This window comes from Myxine glutinosa, chromosome 7 (genome assembly GCF_964187855.1).
Source record: "Myxine glutinosa chromosome 7, kmMyxGlut1.1, whole genome shotgun sequence".
Taxonomy (NCBI): Eukaryota; Metazoa; Chordata; class Myxini; order Myxiniformes; family Myxinidae; genus Myxine; species Myxine glutinosa.
The window spans coordinates 120,362,647-120,385,517 of record NC_136267.1 but is presented as its reverse complement, the minus strand read 5'-3'; the positions used below and the strand labels follow the sequence as shown (position 1 = coordinate 120,385,517).

The 22,871-nt window shown below is 45.7% G+C and overlaps 1 protein-coding gene across 1 annotated transcript in view; it reads right to left on the bottom strand.

Moving 5' to 3' along the window:
- Window positions 1–14,839, bottom strand: part of LOC137412050 (tenascin-X-like) — a 157,794-nt gene extending 142,955 nt beyond the window's left edge. Inside the window, exon 1 of the mRNA XM_078782729.1 lies at window positions 14,710–14,839. Within this exon, the coding sequence (XP_078638855.1) occupies window positions 14,710–14,713 (4 nt within the window). The 5' untranslated portion in view covers window positions 14,714–14,839. The remainder of the gene's footprint in view (window positions 1–14,709) is intronic.
- Window positions 14,840–22,871: the final 8,032 nt, after the last annotated feature.

The following is a 22,871-nucleotide window of genomic DNA, read 5'->3' as shown; positions in this document are numbered from 1 at the left end:
TTCCCTTTAAACTAAGCACATACCACGTCATTATCATCCACTCTAATCTACCTGCGTCCCTACTACAGGTGTCATTGTCACTAACTAACCTTACCGTTACCTAATGTCATCTTCTAGGTCCCTACGCATTATCCAAACCCTCCCTTGGCGAGCTTACACTGCCATAAACCCCATACATCTAGTGCTCCTTTGCCCCCCCCCGCTGTGAGGGATGGTGGATTGGCCATCCCATCACATGGGGCAGCTCTTACTATAAATTTTGCTCGTCCAATTTCCACAAATCAAAAATTTTCCAATTACTCTACCACTCCTCTGCCAATCATCACTCTGCCAATCCTTTGCCAATCATCAAATTTTGTTTTTCTAATTTCGGGTCCAGACCACTATCCTCATCATTACAGTCCACTCACTAGTGCCTCTCGGTGCGCCAATTCACTTCCACAGCCCGGCTTCGTAAAGCCGAGCAATGAATGCGGGTTGTTTGGTGCCGGCGGCTGGATGCGTCCGGCACTCGGTGCAGGGAAGGACGCTTACCCGGGCCGAGATCCCACGCACCACCTCGGCATGGAGCCATCCCATGGCCCGATCTCGACCTGCCGGAACGCCTCAACAAAAGGAGGTCGCCATGACGACCCTTCCTATCGGGCTGCCCGCTCCGCCTAGTGGAGCACGGCCGTGGCCGTTCCAAGCGCGGCCCAGTGTGGATCACGTACGGCGGTCCTTTCGAACCCGCCGTGGTTCAGATCCCCGCTGGTCCTCGCGGCACGCGAAACCCGGCACGCACCGAGGGTCCGATTCGGCTATAAGTCGCTCTAACCGCTAACCCGGTTACCGTCGATGCCTCACCTGCATGCTTACACCCCCCAGCCCGTTCCTTGCTCATACATCCAGCTGTTCCCATGCTCCTCGTCATTGCACCTTCTCTTACACACCCAGGTACACTCATTCCGCTCACAGACTTGGTCACACACCTGACCACCAAACACCTTTGCACACACTCGTCGTTCGCACAGCTCACCAACACACCTCTTCGCGCCCCCTTCTCGGTCACCGCCTCTGTGACAATCACAGGTGTGCTCTCACTCGCACACCCAACCACGTGCCTCACTACTAATTCCAGCGTGCATTCCCATACACGCTCTACCATTCCAGGTGTGCTTCCTTCCATTCCAGGTGTACATCCTCTCTCACCTGTCACAACCAACTCACGCTCCGTGTCACTCTCACTACTTTCACTACCACTCTTGACAGCGCACTCACCCTTACTCTCGACAGCGCACTCTTTCCTCACGCACCTGTCCATTACACACCTTTCTCGCGCACACTCTTGCGCACACTCTCCCGTTACACCCTCTGTAACACTCACCACAGGCGTGCATTCTCCCTTACTCTCGACCGCGCACTCTTTCCTCATGCACCCGTCCATTACACACCTTTCTCGCGCACACTCTCCCTTTACACCCTCTGTAACACTCCCCACTCCGCGCTTCCATGTGCCCCCTCGCACACTCGCAACAACCAACTCACTCTCGACGGCACACTCTCTCCTCGGCGCACACTTTTTCCTCACACACCCCAGAGTCGGACATTCTCGCACACCTCCTCTTTCGCACACCAGACCTGTCACACACTTCACCAACGGCCTCTCACGAACACCCGGATCCAAATCAACCCCCAAGCCGACTGAAGCTTTCCTCACATCATATGCATTTCCGAATATATCGCCACTCACCTTGGCACCTCGTCTCCGCACCTCCTTCGCCACCTGCAAACTCTTTATTTGGTTAGCGAGCACAACATCACGATTTGAGCACCGACCTTGTACATATTCCATCACCTCCTCCTGTATTTCTCTCTTAGTTTCTGTCCGTCTCTTCTTAATTTCACTCACCCCTTCTTCCACCTTCTCTAACTTTTTCTTTACCTCCTTCATCTCCCGGTGCGCCGCCTCTATCTCTTCCTCTAACGCCACTTTAACCGTTTCTATGTGTGTCCTCACCTCTCGGTCCTTCGTCTCCATTACTTCTGTCACCTCTTCCAACCTCGTTGTCAGTCCCTCACGTACCATCTGACATTGCCTCTGTGTCGCTATCAAGTCATTTTTAATGTCGTTTTGTGTCGCTTTTAACCCTCCTAGTACCGCAGTGTTCCTTTGAACCTGCTCCGTTAGTTCTTTTTGTCCCTCCGTCAGCTGTTCCACCTCCTCCGTCAGGTCCTCTATTACCCCCTGTAACCTAGCGTATTATTCCTTACCTCTTTCTCCATACGCTTTTCACCTCGCTTTACCTCCTCGCGTACCCCCGAGACCTCCTCACTTACACCTCGTCGTATCTCCTCTTTCATCTCCTCCCTCTCTTTTGTAGATGCCACCCTCATCTGTCCCAATTCATCCCTCTGAGCATCCAATTTGGTTTCTACCCCGATTTTTACCTCCTCTATCTGCTCTCCCATTTGTTTAATTTCTCGGGCGGATTGGTCCCCTATCTCCCGCAATTTGCCTTCCATCCTATTTTCTAACCCCATTAACCCATTTTTCACCCCCTCTATCTGATTCTCCTGGGCAGCCATTCTATTTTCCACCCCCGTTAACCCATGTTTCACCCCCTCTATCTGATTCTCCTGGGCAGCCATTCAATTTTCCACCCCCGTTAACCCATGTTTCACCCCCTCTATCCCATTGTCTAACCCCTCAAATTTCTTGTCTAAACCCTCAAATTTATTTCCCATATTGTTTAACCCGTCTCTTAATTGCTCACTAGTACCCCTCGCTTCGTCCCTCAATCGCTCACTATCAGCCCTCGCCTCGTCCCTCATCGCCCCCATTTTGTCTCCCAGCCCCCTGTTCTCTTCCATGAGGGCCCGCATTTGCAGCATGAATAGGCCCCAATCCATCGGCGGCGCTGCTACGGTCGCGGGCGCGGCAAAATTTGGTGCCGCTACACCCACGTGCGCGAGGACGCCATTTTGCGCGCCTGAAACCTCGTGCGTGAGAACGCCATTTTGTGCGCCTGATACCCCCTCAACCACATTGCCAATGTTCTCCTCCTCTCTTTCATCCACATACATTTCCCCGAGGTCCTGGGTCGATTCTACCCCGTCTATCTCTCCCACCGGCATCCCGTCGCCTTGACCAGCCATGGCGCGATTTAAAAATTCGGGTTTTGTAAAACAAAAGCAATTTCGGTACTTTGTAATTTTGAGCGCGTTAAACGCTTCAGGTCCGAATCCGACACTTCTGACACCAATTGTTACGGTCCGCGGTTAAGGATGTTGTTTGCCGAGCGAAGGCACCGCGACCTAACAGTTTTTTCCCGACTCACCCGATTCACCCAGACGTTGGCCGTATCGCGCCACAGCTATTCAATCAGGGAAAAGACAAAGACGACGGATGTGAAGAAAAGGAATAAGAAGACAAAAAGAAAGGTTTGAAATACGATTACTATTTATTACTATTTACAGGCTCAAAATAACCAAGGAGAAGGAAAGATAAGAAAATAATATACAGAAGCTTTTAGAGACACAGGGAAAATACTAGCTTATACAGACTTAATTACCTACCCAGGACAGAACAAACAAAACAAACTCACGTACGCAAATGGGGAACTTGCAGGCAGGAATGGCTGGAGGTGGGTGGCTGGAGGAAGGCACGGAGCTGGCTGGAGTTTGATCCCGCACGGGACGTCGGGCTGGACCTCGACGGCCGCCGATGCCACCGATCCTGTCGTGTGCGCGGGGTAACGGGTCGGAGCTGCTTGGTGGAGCCAAGCCAACGCTGCTGGTGGGGGGTCTGGCGTGACGGGTTCTCTCTCCCTCTCTCACTAATTCCAGGACTCTGTCTTAGTCCAACTCTTCCTCACCGCCGACAACTCAACGCAACCCCTCCACTCTACGCAACCACTGACCACCACTGACGACCAACCCAGCTCTGACCAAAAACCACACACTCAGCTCTTGTCATTGCTCATCTCGTAAAAGCTCATCCCTCTTCTCATCTCACCACGCAGCTCAGCTCAGCCTTGGACCTTTTTGCAACTCTCTTTGGGGAACGTCCCGCGGCGGGTTATATAGGCCGTGCCCCTCAACCTTTGCGAACCTCCTCGATGTTTCTCTCACACCCTCTCCAAGTCCAACCCCTTGTTCGTGGTTGGTTGAGTGGGGCTGACTCACTCCTCCCCTCTATGACGAGGTGGGGACCCGCCTTTCTTCCCCAACCCTGCCTCGTGGTCAATGGCGGCAATTGGAGGGGATGTAATTGCCAATTTGAGGCTTGGCCATTACGAACGGGGAAATGGAGGTTTTTGGGAATGGGAATGAAGGGAATCTATCTCTCACTTGGTACAATGGAGTGTCATGTTAATGGAAGACAAGGCCTTACCCTAAAACACATAATAAGGATATAAACTACTGAACAAGGGTCTTATAGTGTCCTGCAATGTGGTGTTTCATGGAATTAACTACCGGGACGCCCTTTTTACCTTTACACAACTCTGGAGGCAGGAGGGGCCATATCCAACCAATGTTACACAACAATTTACCACAATACAATACACACAATCAAAAAAATGCAATCCTCATATCCGCAATATATATATATATATATATATATATATATCTATCTATATATATATATATATATATATATATATATATATATATATATATATATATATATATATATATATATATATATATATATATATATATAGTCCGTGCGCGGGAAACTGGCTCCGGCGCAAAGTCCGTGCGTGGGAAACAGGCCCTGGTGCAAAGTCCATGCGCGGGAAACAGGTCCCGGCGCAAATTCTATGCGCAGGAAACAGGCCCTGGTGTGAAGTCCGTGCACTGGAAACAGGCCCCGGCGCAAAGTCCGTGCGCGGGAAACAGGCCACGGCGCAAAGTCCGTGCGCGGGAAACAGGCCCCGGCGCGACGTCCATGTGTGGGAAACAGGCCCTGGCACGAGGTCCGTGTGCGGGAAACAGGCCCCGGCACACAGCTTGTTCACTCCAGCTGCTGAGCGCGAAGCGAGCAGGCTGCGCTTGTCTTCTTCGTCTACTTCACACAGCACCGCGGTCTCTCAGCGCACCCAGTAGCCGCGCACCCAGTCGCCACACAGCCAGCACCGACGAGTCAGTGAAAGGACAATGCGGCTGCTCGAACCGATCGCCTTGACCAGGCAAAGACAATGAATGCACGGATGCGTCCGCCTGTCACTAAAGCCAGGACCCAAGAGTATAACTTCGACTGCTCGTGATGACTGCCCCAAAGCAAGAATGAATGAATGAATGAATGATCGTTTTAAGGCCATTTTCCCCGCTAGAGCGGGGGTTAGCCTTGTGGGCCCCATGACAATCATGGTTCCCTTTTTGAGGCAATGTTTTTTATGGCCGGATGCCCTTCCTGATGCCAACCCTTGGTCACGCTCTTACGATGCGCAGGGATACGCTGTACCTATTCTAAACCGGGGTACACACCGGGATCATTCATCCCAGCAAGCTGGTACTCAATTTGCCGACCTCGGAAGGATGACAGGCTGAGTCAACCCCCCTGGCATTAATTCAGCGATCGACCGGGATTCGAACCCAGGATCCTAGGATCCCAAGCCGGCACCCTAACCGCTAAGCCAACACCAGGCAACACCAACTGCCCCAAAGCAAGAGAAAGAAAGAAAATGACGACTGCACGCGATCAATGTCCCTGGCTCCAGAGAGCTGTATTGGCGTTCGCAATGAAATCCAGAACCAAGAAGGACAATGTCGGGATCCAAGTCTTTTGTTCCCAGGGCTCTTATGTCAGCCGACGACGTCCGCGCGTGCTCCAATCAGCGAGTCCATGTCCTCACCCTGTGGCCGTCCTGACCAATCATTCTTCGGGGCGTGGCCTCACGGCCACTTGCCGGACTTTGTGATGTCCCGGTCGGTGGTATCATTGGCGGTGCTCAATGAATGTCATGTTTCCTGTTACTTTTATTTGGTGTTATTTTTAGGATATGTTTGGATATTTTAGGTTTTAGGAGAATTTTAGGTATTTTTAGGTATTTTTAGGTGTATTATTTTTAGCCAGGGACATAACGCATGGCGAGTGTGGTGTGTGTTATAAGTTATAACGCACAAAGGAGAATTCACAGAGGCTATTTACATACAGGGATTTACCCTTAATCCATAACTAATGAATATAACCCTCCTCATGGGGACAGAGATACACTCTTACACGACATCCGGTCAAATGGGTCCCCACTTAGGTACAGGGGGGTTCTTCTTCTTCATCGTGTCATTCGGAGTACACTATCCTATACAATCCTACCTGGCCCGACGGTATTCCATTTCCTACCCCCTCACAAAATAACACATCCCCCCCCCCCCCCCCACCCCCCCAGAACCGTAGCTCCCGCAAGGTTCACTGCAGGCGTTAGCGTTCCAGCCTTAACACTTACCGACTCACACTTAATTAGCCTATGAAATAAATTTGGAGGGGCTGTGGGAAGCGAGCCGTAGCTAATCTACCAATTCTCCTTACCGTTCTACACCCCTAAAGCAAAAAATCAATATGAACAACCCTTGGAATCCTCTCTCCTAACTCCTGGAGCGGGAAGAAAAATGTCAACAACACAAAAACCCCACCTAAGCCACAAAACCATAATCAAAAATGCAAAATTGAAAAACATTTATACCCCATTCTACAGACCACGTCCCCCGGTGGATGCCACAATACACAACGTTACCTGCGGAGCCATCCCAATGTACCCAAATTTCCGCGGGCCCTGTCCTCGTGTTACAGGTGAGTGACATGGCTCGGTGGATTTCTCCCCCATTCACTCACACAAATCCCATAATCATTCATACACATTTCAATAATCAATACAACACTTATTTCACCCCCCTGCAAGACAATGGCAAAGATGTCATGACACATGTTTGTGATCCTCAACTAGGCAGTGGGGAGGTACCATACAAGCAAGATGGTGGGGGAGCTTCAGGCTGTGGTGCCTGCAGTCCAAAAACAAGTCGCCCGACTTATGACTTCTTCATCCCCCCACCCCCTTCAATTCTTGGCCCCGTGACAGCCAAACAGCTCCTTAGCTGTCATCCCGCCAGGGAGGTCTCCACACCAGGCTACTTTGCCTCAGGCTCTCATAGCCTCATGGGTCACCAGGGGTCTCCATACCTCAAAGCACCCAAACAAACCCCCCGCCGACAGGCTCCCAATTTCCAGACACCACTGGCTGCCAGGGGCAATCCAGAGCTTGATCCGTACCTGTGGATACACACACTTTCCCCACCCACAAAATCCACAATAACATTTCCTCCCCTGCTGCCATTCAATTCTCCACCACATATTTCAAGAAAGATGTCATAAGAGATGCCGCCATGGCCTGCTTACACGCGAATTTCCCATATTCACATTCACTCTTGAACCAAAATTAAATCTCCATCTTCACGACCACACAAAAACACAAAACCTCGACACATAAATAAATGCCACCCAGAAGACACTTTGTGGCACAAACTCCAATCCCCTCACCGACCATGCCATCACTCTCACCCGCCTCCATTCCAAATTACCATGTCCCAATTTATAAGCAAGTACTGAACCCTGGGACAGTAAGCATCAAGGCCTCTTACCTCAAGTGCAGGTAGCTGCAGGTTGGTCGAGTCCAAGAGTGCCATCCACCCTAGCCGAATTCCTAATTTAACCATGGGGCCTATCAATTTCCCCAAATTTCTCCTTTTATCCTGGCAAGTATGTGCATCCGCCTCCTCCGGTGACCTTTACTACACTACTACCCTTGGCTACGACAGCTCCGCCTCTTTACCGTGTAAGGGTCATCGGGCGGGATAAGTTGAGCACCAGAAAGGCCAACACGGCCCATGAGTGTCTATAAGGGCGCGATCCACCATCCATCCTTCGGCCCCCAGCGAGGAAGACGACTCAACCAGCCCCAGCTGGCCAATGTGCTGAGCACCTGCTGCCAACTCCGCCATTCCCAAATCCTCGGCCCTGGGGGGCACGGTCGCAGTGCGTGGCATCCACATCATGTCCCCTGCACCTCTCCCATCCCCCAGTCCAACCACATGCAGACCCCAGTGCCCACCCACACTTGACCATGCCCAGGGTCTAGCCGACATCCATGCTCCACCAGGAGACCCATCCCAGATGACATGGTCCACACACCTCGGCCACCCAACGCACCACATTGACCTCCAGCCTGCCCAACTACATCTCCACAACCCCGCGTCCAAATATTGGGGCCATCGCCCCCGTATCCAGTTGAAGGCTGTGCCCCACTACTCTATCCATTTTTGTCCCAGCCTCCGACACTTCGGTCTACCACACCTGGATCAATAATGGTGTCACTGCTATGAGTGTCCACCCTGGCCTCACAAAATTCACCCTAAAATTTGCATCTAACCCTCAGATTACCCAATACCCATGCCAATTATTTTTTACAATTTACTAATTTCACCAATGGAGGGTGCTTCTCCATACACTTGCCAGCCGAGCATGGCCCCATATGCTCGGCCCGTTCAAATTCCCAATCCAATCCCGTGGCCCTCTTCCCAAGCCAAGAGTCCACAAATCACAACAGAATATCTGTGGAAGATCACGCTCACACCATCACATTCCACAGATGCCCCAATGGTTGTCCAGTGGGCTATAATCCAACCCTGTCCATGCGGATCGACCCGCATCCATAGACCAGCACAGCATGGCAGGTCACCACATGCTGGCTGTCCCAGAGTCTCAGGGAGGCCGCATGCCCGGGCGGTCAGCACATCAGGCCCTTGTTGGCCGTCCATGGTGCAGCCACCAAAGCGCAACCTACATTGGCTCTTACGTCATCCGACGACGTCTGCGCATGCTCAAATCAGCGAGTCCATCTCCTCGTCCTATTGCCATCCTGACCAATCGTTCTTTGGGGCGTGGCCTCACGGCCACTTGCCGGACTTTGTGATGTCCCGGTCAGTGTCATCATTGGCGGTGCTCAATGAATGTCCTGTTTCCTGTTACTTTTATTTGGTGTTATTTTTAGGTGTGGAGTGCATGGCGAATGTGGTGTGTGTTATAACGAACAAAGGATAAATCACAGAGGCCATTTACACACAGGAGATTTACCCTTTATCCCTAACTAATTAACATAACCCCACTCCTCGTCATGGGGACAAAATACACTCTTACACGACATCCGGTCTAACGGGTCCTTACTTACAGTCACGTGAAAAAGTAAGTACACCCCATGTAAAGTTTGGACTTTTTCAACATATTTCAACATACAGCTATTTGATCTTCATTTCAACAATATTGATAGATAAAGGTGATATAATATAACAAATATCATGAAACATTTACATTTTGTAGTCTATTGTATAATTTAAATAAACATAAATGCAAATTTCGCATGTGGAAAAAGTAAGTACACCTCTACATTTATCACTACTTTAAAATACCTAAAATTAGAATCAGGTGCACCAGCTCAGGTGCAAATGATTAGAACATCATGAGAGAGGATCTTGGAAGAACCTGTCTTATTTAAACCCCAGACATTTAGTTTGGTTTGCTCTTTGTTGTTGAAGTGTGCGGCGTCACCATGCCTCGATCAAAAGAGCTCTCCGAGGCCTTCAGAAAGAAGGTTATAGATGCCTACGAGTCTGGGAAGGGATTTAAAAGGATCTCCAAACAATTTGAAATCAATCATTCGACTGTCCGGGAGATCATCTACAAATGGAGAAGATTCCAAACAACTGCCAACTTGTTCAGGCCAGGCCGCCCCAGCAAGTTCAGCCCGAGAGCAGACCGGAAGATGCTGAAAGAAGTCTCTAAGAACCCCAGAATGTCATCATGGGACCTACAGGTAGCTCTTGCCACTGTTGATGTCAAAGTGCACGAGTCTACCATTAGAAAGAGGCTGCACAAATTTGATCTACATGGGAGGTGTGCCAGGAGGAAACCTTTGCTGTTGAGAAAGAACATCAGGGCAAGACTAAAGTTTGCCAATGAACACCTCTGCAAAGACCAGCACTTCTGGAACAATGTGGTCTGGACAGATGAGTCAAAGGTAGAGCTATTTGGCCATAGTACCAGAAGACATGTTTGGCGAAAACCAAAGACAGCATTTGACCACAAGAACCTGATACCAACTGTAAAGCATGGTGGTGGAAATATTATGGTTTGAGGCAGCTTTGCTGCATCAGGGCCTGGGCAGCTCACCATCATAGAATCCACTATTAATTTATTAATTGTACCAGAGGGTGCTTCAGGATAATGTGAGGCCATCTGTCGGAAAGTTGAAGCTCAACCGAAGGTAGACCTTGCAACATGACAATGACCCTAAACATACCAGTAAATCCACCAAGGAATGGCTGAAAAGAAAGAAATGGAGCGTTCTGGAAAGGCCAAGTCATAGCTCGGATCTAAATCCAATTGAGATGTTGTGGGGGGATTTGAAACGAGCTGTGCATGCAAGAAACCCTTCAAACATCGCACAGCTGAAAGAATTCTGCATGGAGGAGTGGGCATAAGTTTCTCCCTGTCGATGTCAGAGACTGGTAGACAGTTATAAGGAACGCCTACTTGAGGTTGTTTCTGCCAAAGGGGGCAATACCACCCATTAGAGCCTAGGGTGTACTTACTTTTTCCACATGCAAAATTTGCATTTATGTTTATTTAAATTATACTATGGACTACAAAATGTAAATGTTTCATGATATTTGTTATATTATATCACCTTTATCTATCAATATTGTTGAAATGAAGATTATGTTAAAAAAGTCAAAACTTTACATGGGGTGTACTTACTTTTTCACATGACTGTAGGTACAGGAGGTTCTTCTTCTTCATCGCACCATTCGGAGCACACTAACCTATACAATCCTACCTGGCCCTAAGGTATTCCATTGCCTACCCCCCTCACAAATGTAACAATATCAAAAAAAAAAATTGGGGAGGGGGGCAAGAATTGTGTATAATACGATTATCTCAAAATGTTATGAACGGGTTTGGATGAAACATAGTGAACAGGTTGGGTGTCTGTCAATGCAAGGACAGATTGATGAGATGGTCTGACACATACAACAACAACAACAACAACAACAGAACATGCATTTTAAGGCCATTTTCCCTGCTAGAGCGGGGGTTAGCCTTGCGGTCCCCATGACAATCTTCTCCATTTTGCCCTATTTTCTGCATCTCTCCTTGTTAACCCCCTTGCCCGCATTTCTTCTTCCACCATCTTTAGCCAAGTCTTTCTCGGTCTTCCCCGTCCTCTACTTCCTTCTACATTCATTTCCATCACTCTTCTCAACCAGTCACTTTCATCCTTCCTCAACGCATGACCAAACCATCTCATGACCCAGAGGACCCAAATGACCCAGAGGACCCAAATGACCCAGAGGACCCAAATGACCCAGAGGACCCAGAGGACCCAAATGACCCAGAGGACCCAAATGACCCAGAGGACCCAAATGACCCAGAGGACCCAGAGGACCCAAATTCTATGTATGTTTCTATGATGATGTATGTTTTGGTGAAAGTACATAATGTGAATACTAGTAGCAATTTTACAAAAACCATGGCATAATTTCAAATCTTGACCCGAGATGATAATTATGCTACATCATAATTTCCATGTGCCAACCTGGGCGGAATCCAAGTGGATTCACTTGACTTGTTTGTTTTATGTGTCTGTTTGTCTTTCTGTGTGATTAATGTTCGCTCTTTCACGAGCCTCGATCTTGTATACAAAAAAAAAAAAAAAAAAAAAAAAAACCTGTTCCTCTTCACAGCATCAATCACAGGCTCTATTCCCATCATCTTTCGCAATTCATCATTTGTCTTCCTCTCTCTCAACGATACTCCGCACATCCACCGAACCATTCGCATTTCCACCCTTTCCAGCCTTCGTTGCTGCTCTACGTTCATTACCCATGTCTCGCTCCCATAAATCATAACACTTCTCACACATGCAGCATACACCTTTCCCTTCAGCTTCAACGACACTCCCCTCATCAGCACGCCACTCAGTTCCCGAAACTTCTTCCATGCACATCTCACTCTTGCAACCGTGGCCGAGTCTGATCCACCTTTCCATTCAGCATGTCTCCGAGGTAGCAAAATGCAAATGTCACATCCTCATCACACCTTAAACGTACTAATCTACTTTCTTATTCAACTGCTGGAAGAGGTTCAGCACTTCAATGTCAGCCACACCAACTTCTAGACAGACCATATATCAACGCTAGTCTCCAAAGCCGGCCTCATACCATGTATCCTCCATCATCGCCAAGTTATTCCTTGGTAAAATGGAACTACTCACAGACTACAAGTCTGTCACTCAATGGAGCAATTTTCTCCCCGATATGTTGACATCTACATACCACACCTCTCACTACTCCTGCATGCACTGTTTGATCCAAAATGCTTATGATTGGCATCTCCTACAAATAATCAGAAGCACAAGGCAATTGCTGCTCTCTCATCTCAGACAGGTTGATAAACAGTTTCCTGTAGTCACATCTCCTATTCTTGTTTCCTTTTAGTGGGGCAACTTAGCATAACAATTGTGCATTTTGTGAGGAAAGCACCAAATTTGGCACACTAGTAGACTATGCTATTCTGAACAGATTTGGATATTGGGCCATCTCAAATTCAGCCCCTGATGGCTGTGGCAGCCATTTTCCAAAATGACACCTTCAGCTTGTTCCGACGAATTGCATCATCAATTGGCTTGGTCCTTTCCACCAGGCATTCTCTGGTGAAAGCCTGGAACTGCTTTTGGCCAATCTTCTTCACATTCCTGACAGTCTCAACTGCAGCAGGACCTGCAATTTCCTTTGTGTCAAGGACAACCAGATCCATGCTCTCTTCCTCAAAGGGGTTGCCAAGCTCTTCTATGACGCTGACAAGGGCGTGGACATCCTTGGCGAAAGAGGTCTGCACACTTGGTGTCTGGTTGTGATAACGTGTGTCCTCTCACCTACCCCAGTGTTGATGGCCATCTTGGAACTCTTCTATGGCCCTGGCAACTTCTGGCCCGGCAATCATCCAACGCCGCAGGGCACTTGGGTTGTCAGTGAGGCCGACTGCTCCACCATCTCCTTTGATGCAGGCGTTATTCTGTTCATGCGCCTGGTCGATTGGGATCGAAGAGAACACCTTCTTCGTCTTCTGTACAGTGAAGTTGCCAGCCCTGAATTCTCTGGCTACATCTGGGTGCTTCATTGGGAGTGCAACCATGTCCCTCAGATGAACAGGGACCCACCTGGCATAGTGTGTGTGGTCTAAGGCATGGAACCATGGGACCAGTTCCGTCAGGGCATCAAGGTACATCGTGAATGAAGCCTGTCGCAGAGAACGCATGTAGACCAGTACCAACATCTCTAGTTCCAGCACAGTTTCCCAGTACTGAAAGTTGGGAATGTCTTCTCCTCTCTGGTGACACCAGTCTTCGAACTCAGGCAGGTCTTCTGCATCATCAGCATATGTCATACAGTGGCGTTCATTCGCACGGTGTTGCAGGATGTGCAGTGCCGCTGCAGTGATTTGATGAGCTCTTCTTGTGCGGGTGACGTGGGCAGCTCGCAGGAAGGAGTCGGCCGTCCCTGGCGTTGCAATCTCAGCTTGCAAATCTGCAAATCTTGCAAAAATCAAATCTCTGAATCTGAGATGGCCCAATATCCAGATCTTTTCATAATATGATTGTCTACTAGTGTGCCAAATTTGGTGCTTTCCTCACAAAATGCACAATTGTTATGCTATATTTAGCTTAGCTGCCGGACTATTTGTACTTTTTGTTCCCAACTCGTCCAGGAAGCATGACTCCTTACTGCAGTAACCCCCAACGTGTTTACCTTTCAAAATCCAGACCTATTGCTCAAGCATGACTCACATTATTTTCTTCCTCTTTTTTATCTCGCTTGTTGAACCATTTTTTGAACCATCTCGCAATTTTTTTTTCTTCTGAAATTCCAACTTCTTTCCTGGAAGTCCTTGCAGTGTTCATATCTTTTATACCTCTCCCACCTCCCCCAAAGCCCTCCCCTCCCACATTTCTCCCGTTGTCCCTGCTCTCAAATGTTGTGTTTGTGTCCTTCCACCTCTCTCCCCATCTTGTCTGCCGCTCCCCTTATTTTTTTGTGTTTTGTGTGTCCGTTTGACTTTTTGTGTGATTAATGTTAGCTCTTTCATGAGCCTCGATCTTGTATACAAAAAAACAAAAACATACAAACAAAAAAAACATCTTTTTTATCTCAAATGCAGCATGTGGATGATGGCAGCATCGTTTCTAGTGAATGCAGCTGTGCTACTGATGTATAATTGCCCCCAATAGGTTTGGGTATGATTTTTCGGAACTTGGGGAGAATATTGGTGATAACGCTTCATTGAAAGACACCATGGGATCTTTAAAATCCACGAGCTTGTGTTAGTCGATGGGTTCCCAAATTAACATCAGTCTGACGTTAAACCTTCACCAAACCTACAACTCTTACTTGCAGGTTACTAACTTTCTCTCTCTCCTTCTACAATCCAACACCTCGTTCTTCCATCAATAATTTTTTTTAAATCCAGATATTGGAGGTCAAACATTTTATCATCTAGCAGTACTCTACATACAAGTATAGCAGCACTCTTCAATGTACATCTGGTAGACCGGTAAACTTGTTTGTAAACAAGATAACTAGGAAGTCTCACTTGTAGGACAATTGGGTTCTACTCACCCATTTGCTGCCTGCAGGAAGAGAGCGAGTGGAGTAGTCCACTCAGAGTGGCAACAAAAACTCTGCAGACCCTTCCTGGGACAATGCTTGAGATTGTGTGCTCATTGGAAGTTTTTGGGAGGGTCCAGTTATTTATAATGCCATGATGACATTCCATCGAGACCATAAAATTGTCGAAATGTCCAATAGGGAGAGACCATTTAATGACCAATGAGGATCTTGATGCTTTGCAGGTGAGGTTCTGTACTTGCATCGGTACTGGAAAAGTTAAATATAGAATGGGCAGAAGTGAAGTGAAATTGGTGTAAACCACCCATTTTCAAAATGCGCACACATGCACAAGTACACAATCGGTCAAATAAAAAATAGTTTGAGGGAAACGCAATGCTGAAAAAAACAACCAAATACCTGTTTGATCCTGGAATTGGAACGAAGCTCTCTTTGAACCACTGATTGTGGTAAGGGAAATGTTGTACATCAATCCAGGTGATAAACCTTTCATCAGAAACGTTTTGGAGGTCGGCAAGATGACGGCACTCTGCATGCTGTGCCCACAATTAATTTGCACCTCGTAGGAATCAAAGTCACCAGCAGGCCGAGCCCAATTCATCATCAGGCTCTCGGTCCCTCTTTCGACGATAGATACATTTAAAGGTGGCAATGGATCTGAAACATGCCAACATTTAATTTACTGTTAAAGTTGCATGGATAATGCATTAATTTACAAAGAGGCTTGCTCAAGAAAGAACATTCTTTCCTATACACTATACAGTATCAGGGAACAAGCCCAAAGCTAAGGTGCTGTTTCTTTAAACTTCAAAGCTAACTTTAATTAGCTACAACATGCATAAATATATGTAACAATTAGAATGGCGCTCAGTAGAGTCATTAGCTACAACGAGAATACCAACGTTGATTCAGTGAAAACTAGAATGGCACTCGGTAGAGAGCATACCTCCGCCAGGCTGAACAATTTACCTTTTCTATCCAATGGATAGGCTGGATCTGGATTTGGACGACCTTTTATAACTAGTTTTGTCATTACTCGTCTTCAACTTTTAAATATATCATGCTTCATATCGTTTTGGCCAAATACCTCAATGGTAAAGAATCACATAAAAATAAAAATAAACTCGTATTCTGATAATATCATAATACATACTTGAACCAACTTTGGTAAAAATCCCATCACTGGTTCACAAGTTATCGCAGTAATAGGATTTTTACCTAACATGACCTCCGCCCTTTGACCTCATGACCCCAACATCTAATCAGTTCATCTTTACATCACTATAGATACCAGTACAAAGTTTGATTTGTATCCCTTCAGCCTTTCTCAAGTTATAAAGCTATTACAGACTGACATTTGATGTTTGACGTATTGATCCCAAAATTAAATTAGTTCATCTTTGCATCATAAAACATACTTGTACCAACTTTGGTCAAAATCTCTTCACTGGTTTACAAGTTATCATGGCAACAGGATTTTTACCTAACATGACCTCTGACCACCGGCGGAGTTTGGAGGCGGGATTGGCAAGGGGGGGGGGCAATGCCCCCACCTTAAATTTTTTTCAGTATACAATTAAGATAAAAACATCCCTTATTTAAACGTGAGTAACAAAGCGAAACGAAACCCAAGTGCGTTGATTTCTTCCCCAGCCACGGCAGATATCGCGGTATTTGCATAGAGTGACATGATTGGCTACATCCTTTTTCAAATCAGATTAACAACTTTGAAATTTGTGATTTTTCACAAATTAAGGATTTTCACAAATGAAGGATTTTCACAAATGAAGGATTTTCACAAATGAAGCCACTTCGGAACGAAGCTTTTCTGCAATGAGACGGATTAGAAACTGTTTGTGCTGAACAAAGAGTGAAGGAGATTTTCTTCACTGACTCTTCTTCACATGGAAGATTTAACTGTGAAGCTGATTCCAGAGGACGTTGTGGATGTTTATGCGACCTGAAGGGAAAAACGATTGTACCGACTTTAACCATTAAGGAAAGAGCAGTATTTATATTAAAACAATGTTTATGTATGTGTATCACCGGGGAGACATGATTCATAAAGTACTCGATTTCTTTTTTTTATTTAAGAATTTGTTGCTATGCTAATCGTAATATGGGCGGCAGCTGGTAAACATGGCAAACTAGAAAGCATCTGAAAATGCAAAGCCCGTCCACACCCATTTGTATTCAGACGTTGTCCTCTTCTTCTGCCTGCTCAAAATAATGAAAACAGTTTTTAAAAAAAATACAAAATGAAAATTGATGATTTTTTGCAGCCTTGACCTCTCATTTTTAGTTCTAAAAAATAATCAGTTTCTAGCTTTCGATTGGTGAACCAATCGAGTGACCCAATATGCAAATTCTTAAAATTTCAGGTCGATCAGATGAAAATTGACAATTTTATGTGATACTGACCTTTGACCTTTTGACCAAAATTATTAATTTGCCTTCTCCATATTTTCATAATAGAGCTTTGTTGAAAATTTGATGACAAAACTCAAATGGTAAAAACGTTACGTTACAACACACACACGCACACACACGCGCGTGCGCTGTGCAGGGACCGGCTAAAAATTAGGCTAAAACAAAAAAGAAGGATGATTAAATAATGAACATAAACTGTATTTGTGATTTCTCATACACTGTAACTTCACTAACAAACGGTAATTTTGGAAGTCAGACTCATTATTAACATTAAGCCCTTGCCCCCCCAAATAGAGAAGTCAAACTATGCCTATGCCTCTGACCTATAACCTTGTGACCCCAAAATCTAATCAATTCATCTTTTCCTCTTTATGCATGAAGTTTGACTTAGAACCTTTCAGCTGTTCTCAAGTTATCACAGTAACGAAAACCTATCACGGATGGATGGATGGACAGACAGCCGGACGGACAACCCGGAAACGAGATGCCTCCAGCGCCTTCGTTAGCAGGGGCATAAAAATGGAAAAGTAAATGAGTAAAAGGGTAAGAAGAAGATCTATTTCACTGTTATTTATTCCACATACATTAAGCCCAAAAGGTGCGGTTACCTGTGTGTACAATTGTGTAGACCTGACTTGACAAGCCACCAGCCATGCTGCTGATAGAGAGGTTGTAGCGATGACCAGGGGTGAGATCGTTCAATGTTGCCTTCGTTTTACCACGATCTAACATTTTTGAGTGCTGTCGGCTCGAGTTGCTGAACAATGAAATTGTTGTTTCCTGAGAGTCCCCGGTAGGAAGAGACCAGGAGAGCCACACGCTGGTCGCGGTTTCCACAACCTTGACGTTTTGCACTTTCATCGGATCTGCAGAAGAGTTTCAGCTTTGGTGCCCTTCACCCTATCTCTCACACTTTATGCATGTCATGTTATCATGGTGGTTTGGTTCAAGTATTACGAAATAAACTTGTATAAGGACATAGTGAAGTACTACAATTGAAAACGTTCATTCAAGGTAGGGGACATCTTTTTACGATTTAGCATGGGGGAATGGGAGGTAAGAAGAAGGGGGAGACAGAGAGGGGTGCGAAAAGTAAAATCCCGCTATATTTATGGATTTATTAAATACCTGGTCCCAAGGAACTTCCATTTACTTACATGTCCAACCACAGGTAATGGCCTGCCGGCCCACCAGTCCAGCAGAATGTGCCTTGAGTGTGAAACAATGATGTTCTCCAGCAGTTAGGTTCCCGATGCAGGTCCGGAGAGGGACGGAGCTGTTGATTAACCACACCTTGCTGTCGTTGGTTCTCGATCCACCACGCAGCTCATAATGGTCCACCATGCCGTCTGGTTCTTGCCATGATAAAGTCATGGTGTTCTCAGTGCTTGCGATGACTTGGAAATCCACAGGGTCACCAGGCACTGGTCAAAATAAGGGCATTGGTGAGATCTTCGCAAGGTGTTAGGAGCAGTCACCACAGAAATGGGCAGTGCACAATAATCATGTGGATTTTCATAAGCTTATATCAACACCAATTCAATTTCAATTTCTCTGCTCGTTTCTTCTCTTCTCGAGTAACTGATCCCCATGGTTGTTTTGATCCAGAACCCCCAAGTTGGATTGAAATTAATAGACTTGCAAGCCCCAATTTGCCTCCCAAAACACCCTCGATGCTACATTTATTAGCTCACGGCCGTTGACTAAGGGACTGGGTCTGTGTGGGAGTGAAGGTCTGAGCAGATGTACCATAAAATAGATCGTTAATTTATAGATCTACTGGAAGATGTATGCGCATACCCCCAACAAACATTTGCGTTGTAAACTGCTTAGTTTTATTCTGGTATTTGTTTGACAATAGTTTGCACTTCTCATCAGGCAAAAGAAAAATCTTGTTGAAGTCGTATGTTTCCTTCTCCCAGAACCTCTTCTTTTTTATTTTCTTTACAGGAGCAAGACTCATGGAAGGGCATGGTAGAACTGTCTGACAGTGCGTCAAACCTAAAGGGAACTAGAACGGCACTCGGTAGAGAGCATACCTCAGCCAGGCTGAATACTTTACGTTTTGTATCCCACTGATGGGTCAGATCTGGATCTGACATGAACCAAGATCGAATTGGCTTGTTCTTGTCACTTATCCAACTCATCCACCTAGTTTTGTCATAAGTCGTCCATAACTTTTTGAAATATCATGCCACATATCGTTTTTGGCTCCATCACTCAATGGTGAAGAATCACTTTAAAATTCTCGGATCCAGATGTGGATCTAGATCTTCCACAAAATGTAATCATTTCGTCCATGTTGCATACCATACTTGTTTACATCTCCACCAAATTTCATCCGAATCCGTCCACAACTTTTTGACATATTTTGTCCACAGACAGACAGACACACAGACAGGGGTGAAAACATAACCTCCATCCGCCTTCGGTGGCAGAGATAATGAATGAACAAGAAAGGACAGGAAGGAGGAGAATACACTGAAACTAGCAAACATGGTTGGGTTAAGAAAGGTTAGTGGAGGTAATAACGATCATGGGTCAGAATTGGGGATGATGAGAGATGGCGGCGCACTACTTGCTTGAATTCCTGGAGAGAAGAGTGAAACAGAACAGCCTCTGGAAAACAGTTCTATAGCTTGGAGAAGCGGATACTAAAATAGTTGAGGTGCGCAGACCCAGACACCGTGGATTTTGGAAGCCAAACCAGAGGGGGTTACTGGACAAACGTATGAATCCTGGAGTAGATAGGGAGGATCAAAGTACTGAAAAAGCAGAGGGAGCAATATCGGAGAATCGACCATAGAAAACAAAGAAACCACCAACCGGCCTGCGATGTGAGCGCAACAGACCCTGTGCTTCGGCCTCATCATTGGAGATTCCAATAATATTAAAAGCTTTAGATTCTATCGAACTTAGAAGAGACAGATGTGATGCTTGAGTGCCAGAGTGCAGTACTTCATTGAGCTACGAACAAAGGTCTTATTATATAGACAGTGAGTAGCCCCGATTTTCCAAGGAAAGACTTGCATCGACAGAAGATGCCAAGTCTGCGGCTGGCTTTGGAGGGCAGCTTTGCTCCATGGTCGGCCCAGCAAAAGTCATGTCTAATGGTGAGGCCTAGAAGGTCAAGGGACTGAACCTCTTCCATTGAATGACCAAGGAGATAGATAGATGGGTTCGTTTGATGATCCTTCCAAAGTGATAGGGTGAGACTGAGATTTTTCAGGATTGAAGATCATTTATCAGACCAGTATGTAATCATCTCCAGATCAGCAGAGAGAGATCCAGCTGCTGTCTGCTAAGCAGAGGGATGTAGGTACTGTATGACACAATGTAGAGTCATCTGCATAAAGGAAGAGAGGGTTTTCCATAGCATCAGAGAGGCCATCCATATAGATGAGGAACAAGACTGGGCCCAAAACACTGCCTTTGGAAACTCTAGCCTTCACTGGGAGGAGAGGTTTATTCTATTGATGGCAACACGTTGATTGCGTGAGTGGAGGAAGTCATAAATCTAGGTATAAAGGCAGCCTTCTATACGACACGCAGAGGTTGGTAAGCAAAGCAGGATGCCAGACTGTGATGAATGCCTGAAATATGTGCAAGGAGACAGTCCTAACCTCTTGATTGAGGGTTAGGGCCTCCAACCATTTATTAGAGAGGAGCAGAAGCATGACAAGAGTTGAGAGACTAGAAGAGAAACAGAATCCAAACAAATAAAATGCAAACAGTTCAAAAACAGGAAAGACAGGAAAGTGTCCCACACTATTAGTTTCTCATCAGAATCTGCCCCATTACTCAATATATAACTTCCCCAAAACCTCGTGAACTACGAGATGCGTCTGCAGAAACAAGGATCACATGACTCTAACCTCCTTGAACACACCCCAAACTAAAATCCTCTTTAGTTTTCTATCGGATCTCATGAGAGATCATTCAAGATTTTTGTAAGGGGAGTTGGGAGGGGGCGTTTATACTTGCATACCTGTACAGAACCGACTCATTTACTCACCTGTTCTTACAGAGGTATTGAAAAGAGACCCTAAGTTGTTTGATATTTGGATGATGTGGAGATATCCAGGATGCATATCTGACAGGATGCAGCCATAGGACAATCCTTTGTGCCAAGATGTGCATCTTGAGATCTGTGTAGAGTTGTTAGATACACGTTCAGCTACATATGAGCAGTTTGGGGCGTTATCTGACGATTTCCAGAGGAGGGTCACAGCCCTCGTGGTCGGAACCGTTTGCAGATCTTTGACGTCACAGGATGTCGCTTGCTGTGCCTGCGAGAAAGTTCATGGTGAGGTGGTTCGTTTGTTTCATGTTCACAGTTGTTTTGCAAATTAAAACTAACTAGTGAGGTACCCGTGCTACACACAAGTGGGAGGCCAGAAGCAAACAGACAATGCAGAAACGGCGAATGCTAAAGCATGAAATCAATAAATTCCACATTCCTGTAGCACCTTCAGTCGCACGTCAGACATGGACAGCAAGTTCGTGAAGGACTTCCATGAAAAACGTACTCGTTCGCAAGCAAACGGGTATGTTTGTTCGATACCCAGTCAATGGCGAATCTGCATATGGCGATCCGCGAATTTCAGGTTTAGAAAGTAGAAACCATCAAGGCATTTCGTCATTCACTTGAACTCCATATCTACTTTTCATTCCGAACAGCATAACTCCAATCACGAATTAAATAGCATTAACATAAAAAATAAACTTTTAACAACATTCGTGACATAAACAAATATTTAAATCCTGATGTGAAGTTCCGTACGGTTGGGTGAATACAATTACGAATTCAAAATCGTAATTGTATTCACTCAATTCCAATCATCAATTGATACTTTAACAAAACGATTAACATGATTAACGTTTAACAATTTAACATTACGATTGAATGACGGTTGTATTGAGATATTATCAAACCCTCGCATTGCCGTCATCTGTCCACTTCCGCAATGGCGGCAGGTTCATAATTCTCATCAAAATCTAAACAGTATTTGTAGAATTTCAATAAAAGCCACATCACTGTTCATATCGGTAAATATTATTCCATCGTGTTAAAACTAATTGTAACTTTTAATCACAGAGTTACAATGTGGATATTTCAAAGTATTGATAAAAGGCTTGATTTGATGCAGGTAAGGCGACATATATTTTCAAATAAACATAAAGTCTTGGCCTACCTGTACAAAACTAGAACAATGAAGTGGGTGATTTATATGTATCACACAGCATCGTTTACAACGTAGTCCCGAGGTCACACAGCTAAAACCTATAAATGCATTATGTCATGTTCTCAAAGCATGGGGAGGAAAAACTATATGACTCAATTCATCAAGGTAATTACCAATCCTGAGGTTTATGGAAATCCAAGATGAGAGCTTATTTCCAACAGCGCTTCAGTTTTGTCGTGAGCCTACAAATAAAAGCAGGAGTTGGGGTTAGACCCTGGAATTTGGTAATGGATTGAAAAGGGTTTGTTTGGTCCTGGAAATAAGATGGATGGTTGTGTAAGAGAAGGGATGAAGATTTAATTTAAAAAATGGGTTAGGGTGGGTTAAATTTAAAACTTTGAAACAAAAGATTGAAACATAAGTTTGAAACAAAATGGGTTAATTTGGAGACTTTCAAACTTGTCTTACTCCTCTAAAACTTGGTGGTGCCTTGTTAAGTAGTCTCTGGAGTATGCTCCTTTTCCATTCCTTCCCTCA